The sequence below is a fragment of the Periplaneta americana genome, chromosome 7, assembly GCF_040183065.1.
Source record: "Periplaneta americana isolate PAMFEO1 chromosome 7, P.americana_PAMFEO1_priV1, whole genome shotgun sequence".
Lineage (NCBI taxonomy): Eukaryota > Metazoa > Arthropoda > Insecta > Blattodea > Blattidae > Periplaneta > Periplaneta americana.
The window spans coordinates 26,935,887-26,963,415 of NC_091123.1; the positions used below are offsets into that span (position 1 = coordinate 26,935,887).

Below are 27,529 nucleotides of genomic sequence, written 5' to 3' on the forward strand. Positions count from 1 at the left end.
GCGAGAAACCTCAAAAGAAAATTGACAGTTTTTTTAAACCAAAGTAACAACAGTATAATGGATAACTTTAAATAATTACACAGGTACTGTTCTTTATTATGTTATTAGTGTATACAATTTTTTGTTCTTAGTCAGGAAATATAATTTTTTCTCTTATTTCTGTTAATCCGGACTTTTGCTAATCCGGACAATTCTCAGCCCCAATTGGTCCGGATTAACGAGGTTCCACTGTAATTAGAAATTCGTCTTTCAGGTATGTAATAAACGATCTTCGCACAAAATAATGTACGATACACGAGCGGTATGTTTGTTTTCATGTTCGAGGAAAAGATTGAAAAAGCGAAACGTAGTTGAGCTTTTTCAATCTTTTCCTCGAACATGAAAACGTCAACATACCGCTCTTGTAACGTATATTACTATTCTCGTTGCTTGCAGCCTGTTTGTGTCTCTTCCGTGACTGATATACATGTGTAGGGAATTATTCTTAGTCGTTCGTTCTAAGACGTGATATGTTCATTAACTTGAGCGTTATAGACGTTAATATTAAAGGTGTAATAATTGCGTTTTGTCCTTCACCAACATCTCATGATCGTGTGTTGTCGAAACCATCTTCTCAATCCATTATTACTCTTCTCACTAGCGCAATGGACAACAGGAAATTGCTACACTGTACGCTTGGCACACCTGTAAGTTGATATTCATGATTAAGTTGCATGGAACGAGTAACCGATGAATATCTATTCAACCGAAAATAAAGGCTGGGTTTTAATATTTTTTGAAAAAGAAGAACGGAGCAATTATTAGATGACAAACTAGAGCTGAGGAATCTGGATGGTGGACGAAGTATTCTCACGGATGATGGTCACGATTATGATAGACCATGGTGAACGATTACGGCGAATGATGGTGGACGATTATAGTTGACGGTACGGATGATCATGGCTGACAACTGCGACTGAAGTTGGTGGATGATTACGGCAACACTTGGCGATGATTATTGATGACAATGATGGGCGATTACGGCGGATGATTATACGGGGTAGGCAAAATAAAACTGGCTCGCAAAAAATATATATGAAATATATGAATTCATATGTATAAGACTGACGCGGAAATGACCCTGTCAATGCAGGAAACCGTGATTTCGATGCAACAATGGGTTGTTGTCACATGTCCGAGCATGCGCATCTCCCGCATGCTCTGTGCCGAGCTTCGCTGTGTCATTGAGCGTATTCCGAATCTCAGCGCTGAGCAATCTGATGGCATCACGGTGTTCCGAATTTAACCCATGGCTTCACTGATGCTCCACCGGTGTCGCACCGATGCCATCAGTTTGCAGAGGTGGTGGCAGTCTCCATCAGCCGCCATCAGTGAATCTGATTGGTTCTTGTATAGGACGAGAATTAGCAGACGGATGACATCGTGCACTGTTGTGTCATGGCGGTGTGTTATGCTTTGGTTCTGCTGTATTGTTTGTAATGAGCACAACGTAAAAACAACATGTTAATGGCTTATGAGCGAACATGTCAACGGACCAGTTATTACTACCGGTTCAAGAAATAAATTGTTTATGCTCTCTTTTCTTTGAACGAGATGGCAGTACGGAAATTTCGCAAAATTTTGCTAGCGTAGCACAGACAACAACTTTTACAGTCGCAATGACAGCCATCAATCCTTCCAGCAGTTTTGTTCCTAATTCGCTGCAGCGTGACGTCATTGTTGTCCACCAGTCCGGTGAGATTCGGAATACGCTGAATCAGCGTGAGTTTGAGTGACTGAGAGGAGCAGACGTGTTTAGTGGCCGGTTGAATTCAACACAAAATTGTGCTCATGATAAAACAACGTGTGTTCATTGTCGAGTGTTATGCGAAGCACAATTCATGGAAAAAGTGTGCGGAACTGTTTGCGCAAGAGTTTCAGACTGGACGTGTTTTGGCAAAACCTCCAGCAAAGGCTGGAATCCAAAACTTAGTGGCAAAATGGAGTGAAACGCCCTCTTTAGCGAATAAAAACCGTAAATATCCGAAAAGAGTTCGAACACCAGAAAACATTGCTCGAGTGCAGGAAAGCCTGGAACAAAGTCCGACGAAATCGCAACGCCGTTTATCTGTGCAAGTGGGAATTAAGAAAATGTCGTGTCGAAACATTATCAAAAAAGGCCTGCATCTGTATCCTTACAAATGTACTGTTGTGCATGCGTTAAAGCGTCCAGACGAACCTTCTCGTGTTGAGTTCTGCCGGTGGTTTCTGAGTGAAGTGGAATCAAGACTTTTGGATCCTCAATTTTTCATTTTTTCAGATGAGGCCTGGTTCAGCCTATCAGTATATGTTAACTCACAGTACGTGCGCCATTATGCATCAGTAAATCCCCATGACTACTTGGAAGAGCCGTTGCATAATCTCAAGATCCGGTCAGTTTTATTTTGCCCACTCTGTAGTTGACGGTGGCGGGCGACCTTGACGGTACTGGATGATTACGACTGAAGGTGAAGAACGATTATGATTACGACTGACAATGACGGACGATTATGATTGACTGTGCCGGATGGTTACGGCTGACGGTGGCAGACGATTACGGCTAGCGGTGCCGGATGATTACGAAGGGCGAGGTGGACGATTGTGGCGGGAGGTGCCGGATGATTATGGCGGACGATGGAGGACGATTACAGTGAAGAACAAAGGACGGATTGTGGCGAACAGTGACGAGTGGACTACGGTGGACGATGTTGACGGATATTTGTGAATGAATGTGGTTATGGATGTTGAACGATGACGTATGGTGACGAATGCTGAACGACGTAAGATGATGGTGATGAAATAGAAACAAGCCTAGGCTTAAAATTATTTTTGATATCTTTCTGGTAAGTGTGTGGAAATCATACAATTATGTTTACGAATCGAATATTGTGCATCGAAATCTTACATTCATTTTTTCGGATAGGAAAGAGGAAGACCACTGAACTATATACAAGATTGGAACTGTACAGTGAGATCTGAGAGCTCACACTTGCAACTCGTGTAATACGGTATTCCCAGTGTTAGGATTGCATTTCATTTGAAGAGTCCACTGCAAGAATGATGGATGTCACTTTCTTGTCGAAAATGAACCAGGACTGTCAATGCATAGCTTAAGACATGTAGAATGTACATAGAGAGTTATATGGCATTAACACTGATAGTCATTGGCCAGTAGTGATCGGAAAATCACAGTTAAGCTTTGAGCGCTAAGCATTTCAAACTTTCAATTGCTTCTCCTGCAAAATGTATTCCAAATGACATCCATCGTTCTTGCAGTGGACTCATTTGTCTTCGCTTTTTGAAGATAGCATTCATTACCTTTGCATGATGCTCACCTGGAGTCATAAATCTGACACACAAGGACGCGTGTCGGCAGTGAACACCCATAATACATTACATTTGATAAATTGATGAACTCATTTCGAATTGGGCGTCGCCTTGACATTCGGTCGGAAGCCTTGGGAATGAATTTCAAAGAGAATGAACCGCCTGACCCGGTGATGGAATGATTTGTTGCAACGACGTTTTAATTGTAATTGATCTCAAAGCAGATACTTGCTGACCACTTCTTCGTATTCCTCTTTGTGTGATGAAAGATGATGAATGGAAGACATGCTTCTCTTAGATTGGTAATTATAACAATTCATTTTGAATCTATTTTTTTTATTTTATTTAACACCTGCCACATTTACAATCTGTCTACAATAGACAATAAGTAAATACTATAAAAAAATATGACATGAGTGGAGATGTTATCCCATGACAACACTGGAAAAGAAAAATAACAATGTTTCAAATAGCTGTAGTAAAAATGAATGGAAGGTCAAGAGCATTGGTCCTTTTAAGTCTTCTTATTGTTTGGCCATTATCCAGCCAATTTAATGCATAATGATTGGGATGTTGATTTAATAGGTGCAGGTATTTTTTACTGAACTTAGAGATTTCTTCTTTCACGTTGAAATGTTGAGGTCACGATGAATGACATCATTATGGACATACATGGTGCAGTGACAATGGAACGTAAAGTTTTGGACTGATACCTCTGCAGTATTTCAATGTTTGAGTTGCTAGCAGTTCCCCACAGTTGGATGCCGTATGTCCAGATTGGTTTTAGTACGACTTTATAAACAAGGGGCCGTATTCATAGACATTCTTAGCGCGGGCTTCTGGTGGATGATCAGCGAACTAACGTTTTTCGTATTCATAAACCAGTGTTAGCGATATGATATGATATGATATGAATCTTGTACAAGTAACCAGTCGATAGCCGGGGCTAGTTTAGCACGCTCATAGTACGGGCTAGCGAAATGTCTATGAATAGCACCCAAGAAGTTTATTTTCTAATGACAATTTTGACTTAGGTTCCAATAACCAATAGATTTTTGATGTTTTAAAATTTTGAATCTGAAGTGTTTCGTTTCTTTGTCTGGACCACTAACATAACATTTATGTAAATCACCGACACAGCACAGGTACGGCGCTGATCTCTCGGTCCGAGGCTGGGCTGGGACATGGGTTAGAATCTCACTTGGACTAATAACTTGGTTGGGTTGTTTCTTAAAATTCTCCATAAATGTACGGAAAATGTCAGATAACCCATGGTGAATTCTCTGTCTCATCTTGTCAAAATACCATCTTGCATTAACATAAATTCCGTCCATGCCAATCCCACCAACGACTGATCCTCTCAGTTGATACAGTATCGTTAAATAATCGATTAATAAACATTTATGTCACTTTTAAGTAGATCTAATGATTTTCGTGCCTAGAAAATATTTCAAATTATATCCTACCTATACTAATACAGTAGAACCCCGATTATCCGTCACCCTCTTAACCGATTGGTGGATTAACCGTCTGTCTTTCTCCCGTTTTTTTGCTGCAGAAATATATTAAGTGTGCACATTGTATTAGCACGTTATTTTTTATTTTAGAGTGTGTTATTACAAGCCCTTTCCTTTACACAGTCTACTGTTCGAATTGTCGTACTGTATAACTTCTATATGAAAATTTCATTTAATTCAATGTTTTGTACGGGTGTCGAAAGAAATTTCATTGTGCTAAGAATGGAAAAAAAGCGTAAATAATTAGTTTGGGGAAAGACAAACCGTGGCTCATCTCGCATCAGAATACGAGACTGGAAATCTACAACACGAGACCTCCACTACTTATATCTTTCCACAGACAGCCATTGCAAGGAGTTTCCTTGCCCCTTAAAAATCCGTCGTTGATAACCAGACTTCAATTGATGAACTTCTGATCCATTCTCTAGCATGTTAAACGCAACACCACGGAGAGAATTACGAAAGTTTAAAAATATAATTCACTAAATTTAGGAAAATCTTTTATGGTACGGATTATCCGATTTTTTCGATTAGCCGTTCAAGCCACCCCCTTTATTACCACGGATAATAGAGGTTCTACTGTAGTTATTTTTATGAACACGTGCAAAATTAATGGTGTAGACATACTTTTTTGCTTTGCCTTTAATCGCTTCGACCCTGCAAGCGTGGCTCATAGATGTCGCTAGTGTCGAGAAGTGTAGGAAACTTAGTTTGGCAGAGACTATCCAGAGTGCACCACAAGCAGTGGATCTGCATTACACTCGTGGTGGTGGTGATCATGGGGAATTGTTCAGATGTTACAGGGGAACCGAACTATAGCCGCGGTCATGTATTATACAAGCGGCTTCTTTTGTGGTTTGATAAATTTTTTTGCATCGTCAGTTATCCACGCGAAAATGATAAATACATAGGTCTACCATTTTGAGATTATGAAAGATTATTGGCAGGGAACTGGTGACGTTTTGTTTTGATTGAAGCGGTAAAGAAATTAGCAACACTGTTAATTTTTCACGTGGAGGTGATAAGTTACATGCCTTTTTTTTAGTAGGTTATTTTACGACGCTTTATCAACATCTTAGGTTATTTAGCGTTTGAATGAGATGAAGGTGATAATGCCGGTGAAATGAGTCCGGGGTCCAGCACCGATAGTTACCCAGCATTTGCTCATGTTGGGTTGTATTATTTTTTTATTTTAGTAGGTTAGTTTACGACGCTTTATCAACATCTTAGGTTATTTAGCGTCTGAATGAGATAAAGGTGATAATGCCGGTGAAATGAGACCAGAGTCCAGCACCGAAAGTTACCCAGCATTTGCTCATATTGGGTTGAGGGAAAACCCCGGAAAAGCCTCAACTATGTAACTTGCCCCGATTGGGAATCGAACCTGGGCCACCTGGTTTCGCGGCCAGACGCGCTAACCGTTACTCCATAGGTGTGGAAGGGTTGTATTAGAATACAAGTTATGGAATTATTATTATTATTATTATTTTATTATTATTATTATTATTATTATTATTATTATTATTATTATTATTATTATTATTATTATTATTATTATTATACAAGTTATTGAATTATTTTAAGAGAAGTTTGAAGCGTCATTCATTTGAATTCTCACTTACTTAAATTTTAAATTCCTTCAGAAATGGAACTATCGTAAAGCGAGCGTTGTCTGTAATTTCTGTTTATATATTTTCAAACTGTGCTTTTCCATTCTCAAAACCATAGCTCGAAAGTTTGACATAACACCTTCATTAGAGCAGACAAATCCACTTAAATATTAAGTTACAAATATGTTCCACTGGGTCTATACAATTAGATTCAGGTTACTTTATCTTATCTTTAAGCTCTTTAGAAAGGCTAATGGCCATGGATTGTCAACTAATGTTTAAACATGTGACCATTTCTTTCAATTAGTGATGCTCTCATGTTTTAAGTCATGTTATATATTAGCATTTGTTTGTTACTTCATTAGGGTCATTACTTGTTGACGGGGCGAGACTGATGTGCTCAATGGAAAAAACTGTACACCTCAGACATGTTTACACATATTTAAAAGAATACCTGTTATATCTGTTAGAGCAGACCGTTTGTTCGTCGTCACTAGAGCTAGGAAGTTGATACGAAAACTGTTAAGTTGTGTGAGCTTGGACTATATCTCTACCGAATGAAACGTAATAGACCTAGCTCAATGTCAGTGAACCAGAACGATGGTAACCAAATATGTGCTCCAATCGTTCACAGCCTTAGAAGAAGAAAATGTAAAAAAACAATAATTTGTAATTATAAAGTTCGTAACTCCCAATCTAAATTAATTTAATATTTGAGGAGAAAAATTCGCTCCGGCGCCGGGGATCGAACCCGGGTCCTTGGTTCTACGTACCAAGCGCTCTGACCACTGAGCTACGCCAATTCAATCCACAGCACCGGATCGAACTCTCCTCCTACAGTGTTATTTCCCTTTTGTGGCCTGACTCCAAGTTGGGCATATACGTTGATGTATATATTTCAAGTCAACTGCCATTATACAAGGAGCGCACTCAGCTGAGTGACAATGGCCGGGATTCCGCAGTAAAGTGCAAAGAAATCTGTACAGAATCATGCACTGCTAGCTAGAAGAATTTACTAAAGATGTTATTATTTTGGTCCAACAGAATAATAACATCTTTAGTAAATTAATTTACCCATACATAGCATATAAAAATAACATATAAGTGACAGTATACAATTATGATTCTAGCCTCATTATAACAAACAATGAATATTTTCATTTTATCGAAAGAAATACTCTTTTTAGGTTCAGAAGAAAAAAAAACAATATTTGCATTCTGAAAATATTCGTTCTACGTCACAAGATGTTACTGGAGCAAATCTGAAATATGATACAGTATATCGTACTATCATCAGGTGAACTACTACTTTGTGAATCTAATAGTGTATCTCGTTTGTGGCATATAATATTAAACTCGTAATTGTTTTCAAGAAAAAAATTTCGTTTCTATTGTAATGACAGCTAGGAAGTTCGTATCGTAATTCCGATGTTGAACTTGGACTGTAACGCAACCGAATGCATAGCAACACGAGACGTCAACATTTAACGAAGAATAATCGGGAAAAAATAAACGTGTTACACACTCCTGTTTGCATAATTATTTAATAACAGATGAGTTTACTTTTTTGGAATCATGCATAATATTCACGTGATATTGTTAGTAAAATAACACGTACAAAAATACAGTCTTAATTCTTCCCTGAAGGAGTAAAAACTCGTGCTCAGGAAGTTCTCTAAACACAAACTTAACACAAACAAAGATGCGGTAATTATTTGACACAAAGTGGGTCAAGAAAAAAAAAATAGGAATAAATTAACTTTAAAAATACAATTTCAGTTTTAACAATTTAACTCATACAAATATATATACATATTAAATCAATATATATTCTTTAAAAACTAAATTCCTAACACTATTTTTTAAATTTCTGATACTAAAATTTTCCAGATTTGGGTATTTTTCAATTATAAAGGAAAATGGAGAGAAATTAAAGGACTACACATTTATATTGAGTCCCGTAGTGATCGTCTAAATAATTGAAATATTTTATTTTGTTTTATCGTGTCCGCTATTTGATAACGATAACTGTCTATAAATTGTTCACCATACAGTTATCTGAAATTCTGTTTGATGTAAATGTGTAGATAAGTTTTTTACTTTAAACTATTGATCATTATAATGTTGTGCATTTCCTCTGGTTCCTAATGTTTCATATCCACTTACTGTTGCAGGTGAAACAGCTCTGGACACACTGCCGACATGACTATTACGTACACAGCTCAGGTGGCTACTTGCACAGGCCTTGGCTGCTTCTGGAAGCTCTTATTCAGGTTAGTGGAACATTCTGTAATCTTCAAAGTGTTATATATCCACTGTTTGTTTCGAACTGGAATATTTTTTATTCTAGAAGAGTTATAGTCTTTTATCATGATACCTGGTCTAGTGATTATCTTCTTGTAATTGGATCAAGGGTACGTGGGTTCAATCCTCGCTTAGGCCGATAGGCCTATGTTTTTGGGTGTAAAAGAGTACTAAGTGCAACCCCCAATACATAATAGAATAAATTTCTTGGCTGAATGCAGTATAGGCCTACACTGCGTGTAAAGGTCTCCATATTCGTAATTCAACAATAAGAATTTTCATTATTTCGTTCTCAACTTCAGGTAACATATCTCGTCATAACGACTGGAGAGATTTTTGGTGGAGAAGAGTGGAAATATGTCCATTCGTGATCTACCCGGTTCAAAGCCACCTGTGTAATGATCCCGTTGACATACTAATACCACAGTCTAGTATATACAATCACGAAGCTTGAGTTGTTGAGGGTGCTAGAAACAATAGACTGTGCCGGTACTATTTCGCATTGTCTGTGATGGGGCGATATTAGCGATCCTAGTGGTTAGCAACTATCTATGGATGCATATTTACTATGTATTGAGCTTCGTGACTGTATATAGCAGATTGTGGTAATACTGTACATTATTGAAAATCGATATCAGTTACGCTGAAACCTTTTGAGAAGAGTCAATTACCTACAAGATGAGGTCGTAAATAAGAGTAGATTCCAAACCGTCTACAACTAGATTAGAGTCATGGACTGCCAACCGTTTGTTAAATTCTTGACCCTCATCAATTACGTCGTTTCCTCCATCTGTAAGCTAATAGAGTGGCCAACATTACAGACATAATTTTCATTATGTTCTCATCTACCACTTTTGTTTTCTTTTAGTGTTCAACAATTTTTGTATATCCACCGAGTTAGCACTGTGGTAGCGCGTCTGCCTCCAGACTAGCCGGCCCGGGTTCGATTCCCGGCGGAAATCTGTGACAATCTCAACTATCTTACTGACTCGGTAATTGATATTTGTCCACCCTTCAGAAAATTTATGCACCCAATTCTAGATAGCTTCACGTGACAGGCAATGCCTATGTATGTTTATTTGCTTATAATTATTTGTTTATTTGTCTATATTTATTTGTGCTGAGTTTGTTTGTGCATGTGTGAGTGTAGGCCTATGTGTGCGTGTGTATAATATCAAACCTGACGATGTCATATCCAGACCTTGTACACTGCTTTCTGACATATTATTATTATTATTATTATTATTATTATTATTATTATTATTATTATTATTATTATTATTAATGCTCAGCATCCGGGTAGCATTTCTTTATGAATGTTCTTTCCTGCCAGAATTTTTGGCCAGAAAAATCGCACAACGGAGCATTGCTAGACAATAGTACTCGTGCAGAAGTTCCATCATATTACAACTGCTGCTTCTTTGTTTCGCTTGTGTGCACATCGGTCACCTTGACATCTAGATAATACAATAGACCTACTACTATCTAGCGGTGATTCCTTCAGGCGCCTCATACAAAAATGAAGATAGCTGCTTCGATTAGTAACTTACGAACTCACCTCTGTATTGACAGCAATCTATTTCCGAAGTATTTTATATCAAAATATGCTTAATCATTGTAGTAACTAAATAATTATTAAGACACTTTAACACGTCTAATACAAATTTTAATTGTTTCAGGTGGCATGGCAGTATTTACAAGCTTCTGTGGCCGAATCTTGTTGTATATTCCATAGTTTACTTTGGTCTCAGTATTATCTATAGATTCTCTCTTGGCGCTGAATATAGAACGTAAGTTGATACATCAGTAAGCAAATAGACGGCGAATGAATCATTCTATTCGCTACGGCATGTTTTGGAATGTCTGCTTTTGTATTAATGAGATTTTTAATGGTCTGCAGATTATTTGAGAAAATTTCACTGCACTGCCAAGCATACGGCGACCTCATTCCAATTGCCTTCGTACTCGGATTTTATGTATCAATTGTAATTAAGAGGTGGTGGGACCAATACATCTGCATGCCTTGGCCTGACAACTTGGCCATGTTTGTCAGCAACCTCGTACACGGACAGGTAAGATATTTTATCTTCCAGTACGGTATAAGATCTTTATTGATATAGTAGTAGTAAGTACAGTGCGTTCGGGCTATTCCATCTCAAATCGACCGAAATATAGAGAAAATTGACCTTGCAATTTTTAAATACAATGACACTTTTTCTGTCTGTAGACAACTATGATGATAAGAGCTTCTCAACCGTATAATAACACGCATTTCCCAGTCTGCTGTCCAAAAATCTGAAAGTTAGAATTTATAAAACAGTTACATTACCGGTTGTTCTGTATGGTTGTGAAACTTGGACCCTCACTCTGAGAGAGGAACATAGGTTAAGGGTGTTTGAGAATAAGGTGCTTAGGAAAATATTTGGGGCTAAGCAGGATGAAGTTACAGGAGAATGGAGAAAGTTACACAACACAGAACTGCACGCATTGTATTCTTCACCTGACATAATTAGGAACATTAAATCCAGAAGTTTGAGATGGGCAGGGCATGTAGCACGTATGGGCGAATCCAGAAATGCATGTAGAGTGTTAGTTGGGAGACCGGAGGGAAAAAGACCTTTAGGGAGGCCGAGATGTAGAGGGGAGGATAATATTAAAATGGATTTGAGGGAGGTGGGGTATGATGATAGAGACTGGATTAATCTTGCACAGGATAGGAACCAATGGCGGGCTTATGTGAGGGCGGCAATGAACCTTCGGGTTCCTTAAAAGCCATTTGTAAGTAAGTAACTAAGTATTACATTTTCTATCAACATGGAAAAAAAATCTGATCCTATTCTCAGTAGTTACTGAATAAGAGTGTGTTAAACTTTGGGAAAAACATTTTTTCCTGAGAAAACTATGAACTTTCCACCAATACAGTATGATGATAGAGATTGGATTAATCTTGCACAGGATAGGGACCGATGGCGGGCTTATGTGAGGGCGGCAATAAACCTTCAGGTTCCTTAAAAGCCATTTGTAAGTAAGTAAGTAAGATAACTATGATACAATGCTTTGTGCAAAGTTTGAGGCATCAGAACTTCATAGTGTTTAAATTAAAAATATTTAAATTTATCATAATTTATAAAATTAGCAACTTTAAGGGGAGAGCATGGTATTTTTTGGTAAAAAATTAGTAGATTTTCAAGAAAAAAAAATCTTTAAAATGCTCTGTGATATGTGTGGAATGCATAGCATAACATTTTGTTGGTATTTGTGACCTTATCGGATGTTGAGTCACCATTTTTAAACTTCCTGCGTTATGGATTTTTAAATCACTCTCCCACTTTTATTGTTGTTTCCGGTAAATTAAATTTTCAAAAACAATTTTTTTTTCTTTAAAATACCCTTTGATATGTGTGGAATACATTGTATAACATTTTGTGGGTATTTGTGCCCTTATCGGATGTTGAGACGTCATTTTTAAACTTCCTGCACTATGGATTTTTAAATCACACGCCTGCTTTTATTGGTTTCCAGTAACTTCATTTTTTTTGCTACATTGCCAGACAAAAATGGATATAATTTCTGAACTATTAAAGATGCATGCATGAAATTTAGAACACACATTCTTTAGACTATTAGGAAACTTTTCTCTGAAACAGAATTTTGTTAGTTGATTTCATTTTAAAAATACGTCCGTTTGTGTGCAAGAAACAAATCAGAAAATTGTTATTAAATTTTAATTGTTTATTTTACAAACATAGGGACCAATATCAAAATTCTGTTACAGACAGTTTGTAGAACATGGTTTTGCAAACACATTGCAAAAAACTGTTTGAATCTATCTTTAAAAACGGTTTAGATATATCTGTTTTAGTACAATCCTGCATTGTGTATATTTTTTTCAAATTTGGGCCCTCAAATTTTTTTTTATATTTTTATTTGGTTGAGTTGCCACAGTTATGAGCTCTCTACATTCAAAAAATTAATATTTTACATCAAATAGGAAACAGTTTTAAAAAATACCATCCTCTCCCCTTAAACTGTTGTGCCTCCGAAAGCCTTTCACCCAGTGATCAAAATCATGGTTTATTTTGATGCTGAGAAGTTAGAGTTTATATTGACATGTAAACAGATTTTCTTACTTTTTATGGAAGTGGAGAAATTTAGATTTTTCTTCATTAAGACGCCTTTGCCCACGAAAAAATATTTTTAAAATCTATGGTTAGATTCCACATTGAAAGTACAAATAAACACATATTTTTTACTGGTGCACTGTTGATAAGAAAGTATTGAAAATATCAAATAAAGAAAATAAATAGTACGCGCGTGAACTAACCAGCTGACTGTGAGGCGGGAGCTAGCCTAGGCAAGCAAGGCCAGGAGACATAAACACGTGATGTTTCGTCTAGTAGCGCATAGCTGGACTAGCTTTATCACAAGTTTTCATAAACACAGGAGTAAAATGACGCCCAATGCTCGCTTATCTTCATCTCTCGGCCAGTTCGTGCGGTACTGCGCCGTTCAAGTCCAGGCGTGTGAATATAATTTATTTAATACCCTCGAAACTTATTGCCGAGCCACTAAGCAAACAATGCCGAATCCCTCTTAATAATGCAAGGTTTTTATTTCATCATCCCTAATTAAAACTTTTCTAACACTTGTTTATATTATTTAGGTTATGTTATAACGGTCCGGACGAGCTACGAACGCACTGTAGTATTGTATTGTATTGTATTTATTAACATTCCATGGTATTCATACATTGCTTTATAGCTAGAATATGGAACAAGTCAAAAAACTTAATACTTTTATAAAGTCTTAATTTATAGTCACAGTCTAGATGAAATATATACAGAAGAGGTTTACAATATAGTCTACTAGTACAACACAAAGTTTTAGTATCAATTTCATGAAGTGTTATTGAATGTCATGAATTCACCTACAGAATAGAAGGCGTGAGAAATTAGGTACTTCTTTAATTTGGTCCTAAATAATCTTATGTTTTGAGTTTCATTTTTTATATCGATAGGGAGGCTATTAAAAATGTTTACTGCCATATAACGCACTCCTTTTTGATAGCACGATAGACTTGCCAATGAAGTATGAAAGCCGTTTTTTGACGTGTATTTATGCTATGAACTGTTGAATTAGTTACAAAGTTTTCACGATTGCATACGAGGAAGATTATTAATACTGACAAGCCATGGGCATTATTTGTAGTTTTTTGAAAATAGTCCTACACGATTCCCTAGATTTGGCACCTACCATTTTTCTAATAGGAATATACAGCTTCCATTATTTCCCCTTAAAGTTACCCCCTCCTCCTAGTAAACCCTTGTTTCTCCCCAAACCAGCTTTAAATTGTCGAGTCCCAACATTATTCATTATTCTATACGAAGATACTCCCAGTAATGGTTCCCTCTTCCGGTCGGCACCTTCGTTTGGTTTCGAACGGTGTTAGGCTATTACAATAACATTACAGTACCTATTTTAAAAATAAACAAAGCCCACAATATTTTAATAGTAATAAAGAGAAGAGCGCACAATGTGCAGAGTTTGAGATAAGTCACTAACTTCCGCAGAAGCTTGTCAGAGATTTTCCTTTTTTTACAGTTTAAAACGTTTAAAACAATATTTTAAGACAATCATTAAACACACTTCTTTACTGAATAATTTCAACGCAAAAATTGTTTTGGGGCCGGGTATCGATCCCGGGATCCTTCGCTTAGCGTACGAATGCTCTACCGACTGAGCTACCCCAGGAACTACACACGACACCGTCACAATTCTTCCCTTTATATCCACAAAACTCAAATGGGCTGACAAGACGCTAGAAACCCGCTTTAGACTTTTTCGCCTGGGGGTTTATCAAGGTAAAGGTGTGCAAATGAAAATGCAGGAACTAATGGTGCCGGTTAATAGAGAGGTGAAATTTTCACGCGTGTATGGGCATTAAATACCCACAGAAAGAGCGGGTTGTCTGCTAACATGCAGCCGCTCTGGATAACGCCCACTCTTTATCAATGACACCAGACACAACAGTAGACTTGAAACTACTACTACTGCTGCTGCTGCTACACGTATGTGTCTGTATTCACAGTTATTTCTGTAATTTTTGTTTCTTCCCTTCATTCATCGTTTCAACGATCTGCTCACTCTTCTTCCTCTAGATCAGACTTGGGCATTTAAAGAGATGCGCCGTACTACTCTGATTGCTGCAACACGCATCACCTGTTAACGTAATATTCAGCGGTGGATCGCGTGAAGTATTGAAACACGAAACGTTAAGTAATTACGCAAGACAAAAAGATACACAGTTTTCTACAAATGTTGTTTTTATGAATAATGACAATGAAAGAAAACAAATTTTCCAAAACAAATACAAACTATTTTACAAAAAGCTGAAACATAACTGTATTTCTAATTTAAACAATTACTGTAAAAACCTTATAAAATGATATAAAACGTACAGTTCCACAACAGTTAAAAGTAATGCCATAATCTGAACCTATTTGTTTTGAAAGGGCATCAGTCACTAATTTGCATCCTTTGAAAATAAAATTAAGAAACTAAGGAAAAATAGATTCTTAACAAAATATCAAGCACATTACTAAGAAACAGAAAAACAACAATTAGGCTATTTTTTAAACTTCTTACTGTAGTTCATTGTTGTTTTTGTCAATTTACGTCAATTGACTCATGCCCTTAAAAGAAAGGATTCGTTTATTCTTCTTCGTCACGTAAATCAGCAAGTGTTTCAAAATTTGAAGTTATGTCAGACATTGCAATTGTGAGCTGATGGAATAAATTTTCGTCTGAAATGCGTGATCTTGATTTGGATTTTACAGTGGCCAACTGAGAAAACAACTGTTCACAAGTGTAGGTTGAGCCAAACATAGAAGCAATTTTCATAACAAAACTCCGAAGATGTTGATATTTTACTTTTGAACGTTGCTCTTCTTCAGTGCCAGTAACGTTTTGTAGTATCATAAGCACCTAACAATTTCCCCTTCTTCGGAACAAAAGAATCCATTTTTCCATTCTTTGTGGAAGTAATATTTTTCGACTTTTTTACTTCAGGAGCTTCCTTAGCGAAATTTTTTTACTGCAATCCACCGCTGACTGCCAGTACCTCAACCGGTCTGACAGGTACCCCGGTATGGCGAACGGCTAGGGGTGTGGAGGGAGGGAGATCGCGTAGTTACGTTCGACTCCGTGCGACATGTACTACTGATGCCCACGTCTGTCTTATTCGGTAACTATTGCGAGTAAAATCGTGATTTTTGCCCATATCGATAGGAAATCTAATAAAGAATAATTTATCCTTCTGGAGTATTTCAATAGCGTGAACAGTTTTCGTATAAATTTAATTTTAAAAACACCTAAATTCAAACCATTGCACGAAGCGAACGCGTGAAAACGTCTTGGCAGCTTACGCACAGATAGTCGCCGAGTTCGTTGCCCTCTTACATCTGTATACGAGTAGAGTGTTTAGCGACGATGTAGCCGGACTGCTGAAACTTCAAACTTAATTTTCTAATAAACCGTGCATTTAATCACAAAACGTAAGATAGGTTTCATATTTTATATTCATTTACGTGTACCCTATCGTCTCTTTCAATTTGCAAGATTATTTCACTTCCACCCTATATAGTAGTTACTTATGCATACATGTAACTTATGTAAAATGGACTTGTGTGTCAATATTTATGTACGTAATGTATTAGATGATGCATGTATGTATGTACGTACCGGTATGTATGTATGTATGTATGCATGCATATGCAGTTTTGAAGCCAACAATAGGAAGGTACTTACTTACTTACTTACTTACTTACTTACTTACTGGCTTTTAAGGAACCTGAAGGTTCATTGCCGCCCTCACATAAGCTCGCCACTGGTCCCTATCCTGAGCAAGATTAATCCAGTCTCTATCATCATATCCCACCTCCCTCAAATCCATTTTCATATCTTCCCATTTACGTCTCGGCCTCCCTAAAGGTCTTTTTCCCTCCGGCCTCCCAACTAACACTCTATATGAATTTCTGGATTCGCCCATACGTGCTACATGCCCTGCCCATCTCAAATGTCTGGATTTAATGTTCCTAATTATGTCAGGTGAAGAATACAATGAGTGCAATTCTGCGTTGTGTAACTTTCTCCATTCTCCTGTAACTTCATCCCTCTTAGCCTTAAATATTTTCCTAAGCACCTTATTCTCAAACACCCTTAACTTATGTTCCCCTCTCAAAGTGAGAGTTCAAGTTTCACAACCATAAAAAACAACCGGTAATATACGAGTAACTGTTTTATAAATTCTAACTTTCAGATTTTTTGACAGCAGACTGGATGATAAAAGTTTCTCAACCGAATAATAACAGGCATTTCCCATATTTATTCTGTGTTTAATTTCTTCCCGAGTATCATTTATATTTGTTACTGTTGCTCCCAGATATTTGAATTTCTCCACTTCTTCAAAAGATAAATTTCCAATTTTTATATTTCCATTTCGTACAATATTCTCGTCACGAGACATAATCATATACTTTGTCTTTTCGGGATTTACTTCCAAACCTATCGCTTTACTTGCTTCCAGTAAAATTTTCGTGTTTTCCCTAATCGTTTGTGGATTTTCTCCTAACATATTCACGTCATCCGCATAGACAAGCAGCTGATGTAACCCGTTCAATTCCAAACCCCCTCTGTTATCTTGGACTTTCCTAATGGCATACTCTAGAGCAAAGTTAAAAAGTAAAGGAGATAGTGAATCTCCTTGCTTCAGCCCACAGTGAATTGGAAACGCATCTGACAGAAACTGACCTATACGAACTCTGCTGTACGTTTCACTGAGACACATTTTAATTAATCGAACTAGTTTCTTGGGAATACCAAATTCCATAAGAATATCATATAAAACTTCTCTCTTAACCGAGTCATATGCCTTTTTGAAATCTATGAATAACTGATGCACTGTACCCTTATACTCCCATTTTTTCTCCATTATCTGTCGAATACAAAATATCTGGTCAATAGTTGATCTGTTACGCCTAAAACCACACTGATGATCCCCAATAATTTCATCTACATATGGAGTTAACCTTCTCAAAAGAATATTGAACAAAATTTTGTACGTCGTCAACAAAAGTGATATTCCTCGAAAGTTACTACAGTTAGTCTTGTCCCCCTTCTTAAAGATAAGTACGATTATGGACTCCTTCCATTGATCTGGAATAAGGTTTTGAAATTTGGTACTTGGAAGAATGGAAAGGTAGAGATAATAATTAAGGAACACCCTTTTTCTCCTTTTATGGCACAACAATTTTATTTCTTGTATATTCTATAATTTTTGGTACCGGCGTAAGTGGCAACGCTGCGCTTTTTGCGGCCCTGCAGAGCAAGAGCCTCGGCGGGGGCGCGCGAAGTGGGCGGCCTTGGCGGCAGCTACGTAGGGGGTGTCCAGGGGCACTCCAGCTTGAACAGCGGGGATGGCTTAGGCGGCAGCGTAGTGATCTGGAGCGGCCACGACGGCGGGGGCGGCGAAGTCGACGGTCTTGGCGGCAGCTACGTACGGGGTGTCGAGGGGTACTCCAGCGTAAACAGCGGGGATGGCGTAGGCGGCGGCGTAGTGATCTGGAGCGGCCACGACGGCGGGGGCGCGCGAAGTGGGTGGTCTTGGCGGCAGCTACGTACGGGGTGTCGAGGGGTACTCCAGCGTAAACAGCGGGGATGGCGTAGGCGGCGGCGTAGTGATCTGGAGCGGCCACGACGGCGGGGGCGCGCGAAGTGGGTCGTCTTGGCGGCAGCTACGTACGGGGTGTCGAGGGGTACTCCAGCGTAAACAGCGGGGATGGCGTAGGCGGCGGCGTAGTGATCTGGAGCGGCCACGACGTCGGGGGCGGTGAAGTGGACGGTCTTGGCGGCAGCTACGTAGGAGGTGTCGAGGGGCACTCTAGCGTGAACAGCGGGGATGGCGTAGGCGGCGGCGTAGTGAGCTGGAGCGACCACGATGGCGAAGTGGATGGTCTTGGCTGCAGCTACTTCTGGGGTGTCGAGGGGCACTCTAGCGTGAACAGCGGGGATGGCGTAGGCGGCGGCGTAGTGAGCTGGAGCGACCACGATGGCGAAGTGGGTGGTCTTGGCTGCAGCTACTTCTGGGGTGTCGAGGGGCACTCTAGCGTGAACAGCGGGGATGGCGTAGGCGGCGGCGTAGTGAGCTGGAGCGACCACGATGGCGAAGTGGATGGTCTTGGCTGCAGCTACTTCTGGGGTGTCGAGGGGCACTCCAGCGTGAACAGCGGGGATGGCGTAGGCGGCGGCGTAGTGAGCTGGAGCGACCACGATGGCGAAGTGGATGGTCTTGGCTGCAGCTACTTCTGGGGTGTCGAGGGGCACTCTAGCGTGAACAGCGGGGATGGCGTAGGCGGCGGCGTAGTGAGCTGGAGCGACCACGATGGCGAAGTGGGTGGTCTTGGCTGCAGCTACTTCTGGGGTGTCGAGGGGCACTCCAGCGTGAACAGCGGGGATGGCGTAGGCGGCGGCGTAGTGAGCTGGAGCGACCACGATGGCGAAGTGGATGGTCTTGGCTGCAGCTACTTCTGGGGTGTCGAGGGGCACTCTAGCGTGAACAGCGGGGATGGCGTAGGCGGCGGCGTAGTGAGCTGGAGCGACCACGATGGCGAAGTGGATGGTCTTGGCTGCAGCTACTTCTGGGGTGTCGAGGGGCACTCTAGCGTGAACAGCGGGGATGGCGTAGGCGGCGGCGTAGTGAGCTGGAGCGACCACGATGGCGAAGTGGGTGGTCTTGGCTGCAGCTACTTCTGGGGTGTCGAGGGGCACTCCAGCGTGAACAGCGGAGATGGCGTAGGCGGCGGCGTAGTGAGCTGGAGCGACCACGATGGCGAAGTGGATGGTCTTGGCTGCAGCTACTTCTGGGGTGTCGAGGGGCACTCTAGCGTGAACAGCGGGGATGGCGTAGGCGGCGGCGTAGTGAGCTGGAGCGACCACGATGGCGAATTGGATGGTCTTGGCTGCAGCTACTTCTGGGGTGTCGAGGGGCACTCTAGCGTGAACAGCGGGGATGGCGTAGGCGGCGGCGTAGTGAGCTGGAGCGACCACGATGGCGAAGTGGGTGGTCTTGGCTGCAGCTACTTCTGGGGTGTCGAGGGGCACTCCAGCGTGAACAGCGGGGATGGCGTAGGCGGCGGCGTAGTGAGCTGGAGCGACCACGATGGCGAAGTGGGTGGTCTTGGCTGCAGCTACTTCTGGGGTGTCGAGGGGCACTCCAGCGTGAACAGCGGGGATGGCGTAGGCGGCGGCGTAGTGAGCTGGAGCAGCTGCATAGGACACGGCACCCAGAGCGGCAAGGCGGGAGACGATAACCTGTACAGAGAACATACGCGAACGTCAAATCTGGCACCCTGGCATCTGGCCTTCCCGTGTACCAATCCTAGTTGGGGCAGTTACTTTTCAGCAGAAAGATCGTGAAGATTTGCGGTGTGGTACAGTTTTCTTCAACGTATTATATTGATATTTTCATTTTACTAAAGCACCGAATAAAAACATCTGCAGTACAAGTACATTGTTAAATGTACTCTTTAAAGAAAGGAGTAATTTGCAAGTTAGTATGGTAACTCCACGATCTGAATTTATGTTAATAAGAGAATTGCCATTAACTGATATATAATTCCCCACTGCGTTCTATCAGATTTCATAAGAGTTCATTTTGTTAGTCTCGAGGACAGGGAGATTCTGAGTATTTGCAGCGTGGGAATAGTTTTCTTTGAGTTCCATAATTTCAGCGATTATTACCATTTGTAGTAAAATAGGAAACTACCTATGTAATTCTATCCCTAAAGAGAGGAAAAATAGCTTCACTTCAAAATAGTGTACGTAACATGCCATATGACGGAAAATAGCTCTCAATCTCTATATACTTTCTAAGGCATAAAAGGTCGAAAATAGTTATTGACTACAAAATTATTGAACAAGTTAGTAATTTTAAATATTTAGGATGCAACATTTCTTATGTGGAAAAAAGAGATATGGAAGAAAAGATGCATAGATTTCAAGGTATATGCGGAACAATTAGACGGAGCTTAGGAAAAAGAACAATGAAAGAAATACAGTTAAAACTCGTACAGTAGCCCTTCCAGTACTACTTTACGGAGCAGAGACATGGACCTTAACAGAAAGAGAGGAAAAAGACGACTAGAAGCCTCAGAAATGAAATTCCTAAGATCAGTGGCGGGATATTCTTTATTACAACACAAGAGGAATGAAGATATCACAAAAGAATTAGGGATAGAGAGCATAACACAAAAGTTAACAAATCAACGAAATAGATGGATGGAACATCTAGAAAGCATGGAGGATCACCGAATTCCCAAGAAAGCTCCAAAGTATGCTCCAAGAGGTTTCGTTGGAGAGAACAATTCTAATGGGGACGGAACGGGCCTACCGGCTCAACCCGTGATGATGATGATGATGATATATATATATATATAACTTATTATTTATACTGTAAGTTGAAAGTGTAAACTCATACCTTATTGTTGGGGGGCTGGGGGAGGGGATGAGGACGGGTCGTCGTCCCCCTTCTTTGCATCTTGTCCCTGATCTTCGGGAATTTCGGGAGCTAGTTCTTCGGTGTAGACCCTTTTCAATTCACCCCCCTCCACAACAACAAAGTGGCCGGTGTTTCTCCTGCTGTGAGGAATAAAGATTGGCGGTGGGGTTTCTTCTCCTGCCAACTGCCCGCCCTGACCACTCTGGCCTGGCTCTTGTCCTTCCTCTGGTTGTCGAGGTAGATACTTGGAATAGTCGGTGACCTTGATTTCTTCCTCAGATGGTGTATTCAGGTCCTCTTCGCGCAGTTTCGGGCGCCTGTGCCTGTCCTTGAATAGGATCTCTTTGGGATAGGGCCCCTGAGGACCAATCCTTTTCTCGCCGGTGATGATTTTGTATATACCGAATCCTGTGCCTATCAGGGACCCCACGCCAATTGATGTAGCTCCAAACTCCAGTACTCTTCGATTGTGGGGAAAATATTTCAGCGCTGTTCTGAATGAGTTGAACATTTTTCTAATATTCAGAACGTATGTAACACAGCAACGGCATTGCTATTGTTGTCATGCATCGTCTCCATAGAGACCGCAGTTATTGTTTCATGTAGATCAGCGGTGAACAAACTGCGTATCGTGATTACATCGTGTAATCAAAGTCATTCATACTGGTAAGGGGAGTTTCCTGTACATTGCTCTCTGTCTCGCTCACGTACTGAAGGTAAGTAGTGTCGGTACCATGTCGCTCTACAAACCCTCTGTCTCTCTACGAGCAGGAAAGAACGTTTCGTACAGAATGAGAAGAGGAATTTATTCGATGTTCTGTCGGAGAAAATGTTATTCTTCAATTAGTAGTCGTATACAGAAGCGACATTACAGAGCATTACGCTGAATACACAGGAATATAGTGAGGAATACATGTGAGGCTCTTGAGGTTGTAAGGAGAGAAGAAAACAACTATTTGCAAGGTGGAAAAATTTTCTGGAAAAATGTATAATGGCAAATTTTCCATCTCACATCGCAATATTAATTCAATATACTTATATTAATAAATCTTTAAATCTGACATGAAGAGAATATAGTCGCTTCATAGCTTGTGAACTACACTTTTAATTTCTTTGAGTAACGCCCCTAACTTTTCGATACTTGCTCTCAACGTTTTCAAATAAACTATATGTGAATTTAAATTCTAAGCGTAATTTATATTTACTAATATTAATGTGAATATTAATTTATATTGAAATACACCAAAGAAATAATTTCAGTGTAAAAACTTCACAATGTCCTGAACAAGTGATTAAAAGTGTTTTATTAAAGTATAAACAACGTTACAAAGATTTCCTCAACAAGAAAAGCAATATTGATATGTTTATATTTTTCTCATTCTAATCTGGGTCCTTCAGTCTTTGAATTCTTGGCACGTCAGGTATATCAAGTATCGAAAAATTATTATTTTAATAACAACACAAATTATGCTCAGTCACAAAAATAAATTATTATTATTATTATTATTATTATTATTATTATTATTATATCTGTCTCACTCATCACACCCACTGCTATTGTCATCTCTGCCACCTCAACATTCTCCTCACTCTGATGATTTGCTTTTTTTTGGATCTGGTTCATTTTGATGATCATTCATTTGTAAAACGAAATATTTAACCAATAACACCGACAATAACAGCTAATATGGCGGTGAAACAAAAAAAAAAAGACAACACTAATGCCATCTTCATGATATTTTCTAACAAGAACCGGATAAGTTTGTGGCTTATCCGTTTTTTGCTAGAAAGACTTTGGACTAATCAACTTTTTGCAGAAACGCTATATTTTCAAACATCCATTTCAATGGCACAAATCTGATTTTTGTAGAAACTTGCTATGTCAATAGATGCGGCTTGAAATGAAGTGAAGAGAACTGTACTGTGCTCAAAATTGGAATTTTTGGACTTGTCCGGTTTCTGCTATGCTCCAACAATGTTATAAAAAGCTAATACAATACAGATTTTAAGGTATTTTTAAATGTTTTTATTTCTTACAGGTCTATTAGTTCCTTCTTGTACATTTCTCCATATTTTCTTGTCGTACAGTCGTTCATATTTTCTCCTGTTACAGTCTCCATATTTTCTTCCCTTACAGCGTCCATATTTAATTCCATACAGTTGTCGTCCATACTTACCTCCCTTATAGGCCTAGTCGTCTGTATTTTCTTATGGTACATTGGTCTACGATGTCGTTCATCAAAATATCGGTTACAAAATCAATTTTTTGCGAATATATAATAATAATAATAATAATAATAATAATAATAATAATAATAATAAACAGGTTCGTGTGAATACGCTTGTACTGCAGAAAAGGAGACAAATCTCGTTTCAGAAATTATTAATGCCCTCCACTGTGTTTGAAACAACAAACATAGAGGCGGGGGAGTCGAGATGCATACGTATAGTCCATAGGAATGACAGTAGATGGAAATCCCGTCACTTGTGAATGCCTAGTGATGGTCCGTAATTCTCACAGAAGTGAAGACTGAGCGGATCAAAGGGTGCAGACGATGATTAACATGCTATTTCTGTTTGTCACAGGATGATCGGGGAAGGCTGATGCGTCGAACCATAATGCGATACGTGAACTTGTGTCTATTGATCACTCTTAGAATGATGAGCCCTCCAGTGAAGAAACGATTCCCAACACTGGACCATTTGGTAGAAGCTGGATTTCTGCAGCCTAACGAGAAGAAAATTTTCGAGGATCTTGATTTAAAGACAAGTCATCCGAAATACTGGATGCCGCTAGTGTGGGCTGGTGGCATAATTACAAGAGCTCGCAAAGAAGGGAGGATCAAGGACGACTTCGGTTTGAAGACGCTGATTGACGAGCTTAACATATTCCGAAGCGGCTGTGGTGGCATGTTGAACTACGACTGGATCAGCATCCCCCTTGTCTACACGCAGGTGAGAATCAGCAATAACTTGATGATAGACTCTGTCGTGCATTTTGATTATCCAACCTCCAACACATACCGGGTGACGTTACAGTCACTTTACACTTCTTACATTTGCTTTAGCAAAGAAGGGCAGCACTGCTACTTACTACTTACAAACCTGTTACTAAATCTACGTATTACTCTGTAAAAAGATTTATTAAATCTACATACTTAGACTTCAACAAACAAAATTTGATAACACAATCCCAAGGGGAAAAAATGGAACTCTCTGCATCAAAATCCACAGTTAATTCCCGATTTACCACGAAAATCCTCTGTAGCTGCATTTAGATTGGCAACAGGCCATGATTGTTTGGCCAAACACTTGCATAGAATTGGAATATATCAGTCCCCTAACTGTCCATTGTGCAACTCAAACCAAGAAATGGATTCGGAACACCTCAAAATCTGTGCTTCAGTGGCTGGTCATGATAATATCTTTGAAAAATATTAGAGTGCAAGAGGTCAAATGACTTTATTGTCAAACGCCTGGCATTAGAAAACAACAACATTTATTTTCTGTGATAATTACTTAAATAATTTAATTTTCTTTGTGTTCAAATTGCTTTCCGTCTGCATTAACAGATACTTGGAGATTGTGTGGAACACTGACACACACGAAGATACAACTCAATTCATTATATATTCGTGAGAAATTAGTCTATGGCGCGAATGAGTGTTCGTGTCATAGACACCTCACTCACAAATAATGGTCAGTTTAAGTCGCATATAAGCTGTGGCCGGGAGGAAAAAGGTCTTAAGTCAATTTTTTGTGAAAATGAGATTTTTATAATATAAAAAGGAATAAAGTATTAAAATAAATATTCTTAAGTCCTTTATTCTGTGTGTGCTCGATTCAAAAAGTACTTAGACATTTGGTAACGCTCTATAAATCCAGTCAGGAGTCTTATTTGAATTTAACCGTTTTACCAGATTGTAGAGAATTGTTTCCGCTTTCAGAATATATAAAATTCTCATTTTCACAAAAAATTGACTTGAGACCTTTTTCCTCCCGGCCACAGAGATAAAGTATTATTAAGCTTATGTTCTCGTGGATAAAATCTAATTTTACTCTCTTAGACTATAAATTAGTTCTACTATTATTGCTATGATCATTTCGTTTATTTGATATTAATTTGTTTACAATTAAATTATTTGTTCGCTTTAATTCGTTTATTTATAATTATTTGCTTGTCAGTAATTAATTTGTTTATCTGTAATTAATTTGCTGTCTTTCAGCGATTAGTTCGCCATTTATTTGTTAAATTTATTTGCTTGTATTTTAGTTCATTAAATTCTTTCGTCATTTCATTTCATTTCATTTGTGCATGCCATAAACGTAATATTATTTTTAATTCAGTTAGTTGATATTACATTGCACTTCAACTTCGCTTTTTCTTGTGAAAAAAAGTCTTAGTGCAACAATTATTTTAAAGACAAGTTCAACTTCACCCATTTTGAATCTGAGCAACTTCAGCCCAATCTGTTTCTGTCCGTCATATTAATTCCAGTTCCTCTATCAGTTCATCTATGATAAATGATAATTTTTCTGAGTCAATGCTTTAAGTACATATACTTACTTACTTACTGGCTTTTAAGAAACCCGGAGGTTCATTGCCGCCCTCACATAAGCCCACCATTGGTCCCTATCCTGAGCAAGATTAATCCAGTCTCTATCATCATATACCACCTCCCTCAAATCCATTTTAATATTATCTTCCCATCTACGTCTCGGCCTGCCTAAAGGTCTTTTTCCCTCAGGCCTCCCAACTAACACTCTATATCCATTTCTGAATTCGTCCATACCTATACATTGGTAAAATATGTCCTGAGTGGTAATTTTCCCCAGTGTTAGGAAAATGTACATATTCCTATATTTATAAGAGCCCAGATTATCCAACGCTATTGTAGGACTAACGATAATGAATACTATGAGAGTTGTGCTGTTACCACTGTTTGTTGACAGGGGCCTGCACGTGTGCTTCCAGGTAGTGACGCTGGCTGTCTACACGTACTTCATGGCCACTCTCATGGGTAATCAGTTCCTCGATCCACTCAAAGGATACGCGAAACATGAGGTGGATCTAGTGGTTCCTGTTTTTACTTTTCTACAGGTTGGTTGGTAGCAATAGTTATTAAATTTAATTCAACTATACTATGACAATTTCTATTGAGCCACAATTTGAAGCATTCAGAAAAGCATACAGAATAAATTATACCGGTATTAGAGAAATGATCGCTTGGGCTGATTACCTGGTTGTTTTTTTTCCGAGGTTTTCCCCAACTGTAAGGTGAATGCCAGGTAATCTATGGCGAATCCTCGGCCTCATCTCTCCAAATACCATCTCGCTAACACCAATCTCATCGACGCTAAATAACCTCGTAGTTTATACAGCGTCGTTAAATAACAAACTAAAAAAAAAAAGGTAAATAATTCATACGACAATTCCTAGAACTCAATTGTCAATAGGAGGATAAAAATCATGCCTACCCCTAGTCTCTTTGGTAGTCACATCCTATAAGCTCTTTCCAAACGTGGTTACAAATAAGATCCGAAGATAGTTTCTCCTTTCCTGAGATTAATATAGTTTATCAATGTTTTGTTTTAAGGGTAAAATATACTAGACGAAATAAAAATGAGGCACTTGGCTCGGTCTGCTAAGTGATACCACTCATTCTTCCGTCGAATCCCTAAGATGTTAAATGTTGAGAGACCCATAAAGGAAATGGAACATGAGCTTATTTGCCCTTCCACGTATCTTTCGGATTACCAAATTCTGGCATTCACTTAACTTTGGCTAAAAATGGAAACTTGGCTTTGGCCGTGCTTCTTCGCACACTCTGAACAGTAAATTCTATAACAATAGAGGTTAGCACTAATTATTAAATAAAATAGCTGCTGGAAATGTGAATTTCAGTGAAAATCTCGAAATAGATTTTTTTCCAGCATTTAGGCCTACTACCGGAATTTTCTCTTCGTACTTCATAGCCTATAGTGGGAAAGTTAGAACTGTTATGCCCTATGTCATTAAATATTTGGTAGAGAGTTAAATTCGTGATCAGAGAGAGGCTGCGCTTAGGCATGGGTTCGAACTCTTTAACCGATTTTCAGACCGAGTTTGACATGTAGCGTCTATATTCGACCTACCAATTAGAAGAAGAGAGAAAAGAGAATTTTTGGAACGGATTTCGGTTGCTATGGAAATGCTTACA

General features: G+C 39.1%; 1 protein-coding gene across 2 annotated transcripts in view; it reads left to right on the forward strand.

Moving 5' to 3' along the window:
• Positions 1 to 27,529, forward strand: part of LOC138703006 (bestrophin-3-like) — a 67,101-nt gene that overhangs the window by 21,489 nt on the left and 18,083 nt on the right. The window contains exons 2-6 of one of the 2 annotated variants that reach the window (XM_069830494.1): positions 8,647 to 8,745; positions 10,456 to 10,566; positions 10,677 to 10,848; positions 23,916 to 24,284; positions 26,305 to 26,430. In XM_069830494.1, the coding sequence (XP_069686595.1) occupies positions 8,675 to 8,745; positions 10,456 to 10,566; positions 10,677 to 10,848; positions 23,916 to 24,284; positions 26,305 to 26,430 (849 nt within the window). In that variant the 5' untranslated portion in view covers positions 8,647 to 8,674. Of the gene's footprint in view, positions 1 to 8,646; positions 8,746 to 10,455; positions 10,567 to 10,676; positions 10,849 to 23,915; positions 24,285 to 26,304; positions 26,431 to 27,529 lie in introns of those variants that run through there. The other variant, XM_069830495.1, reaches the window with a different exon arrangement.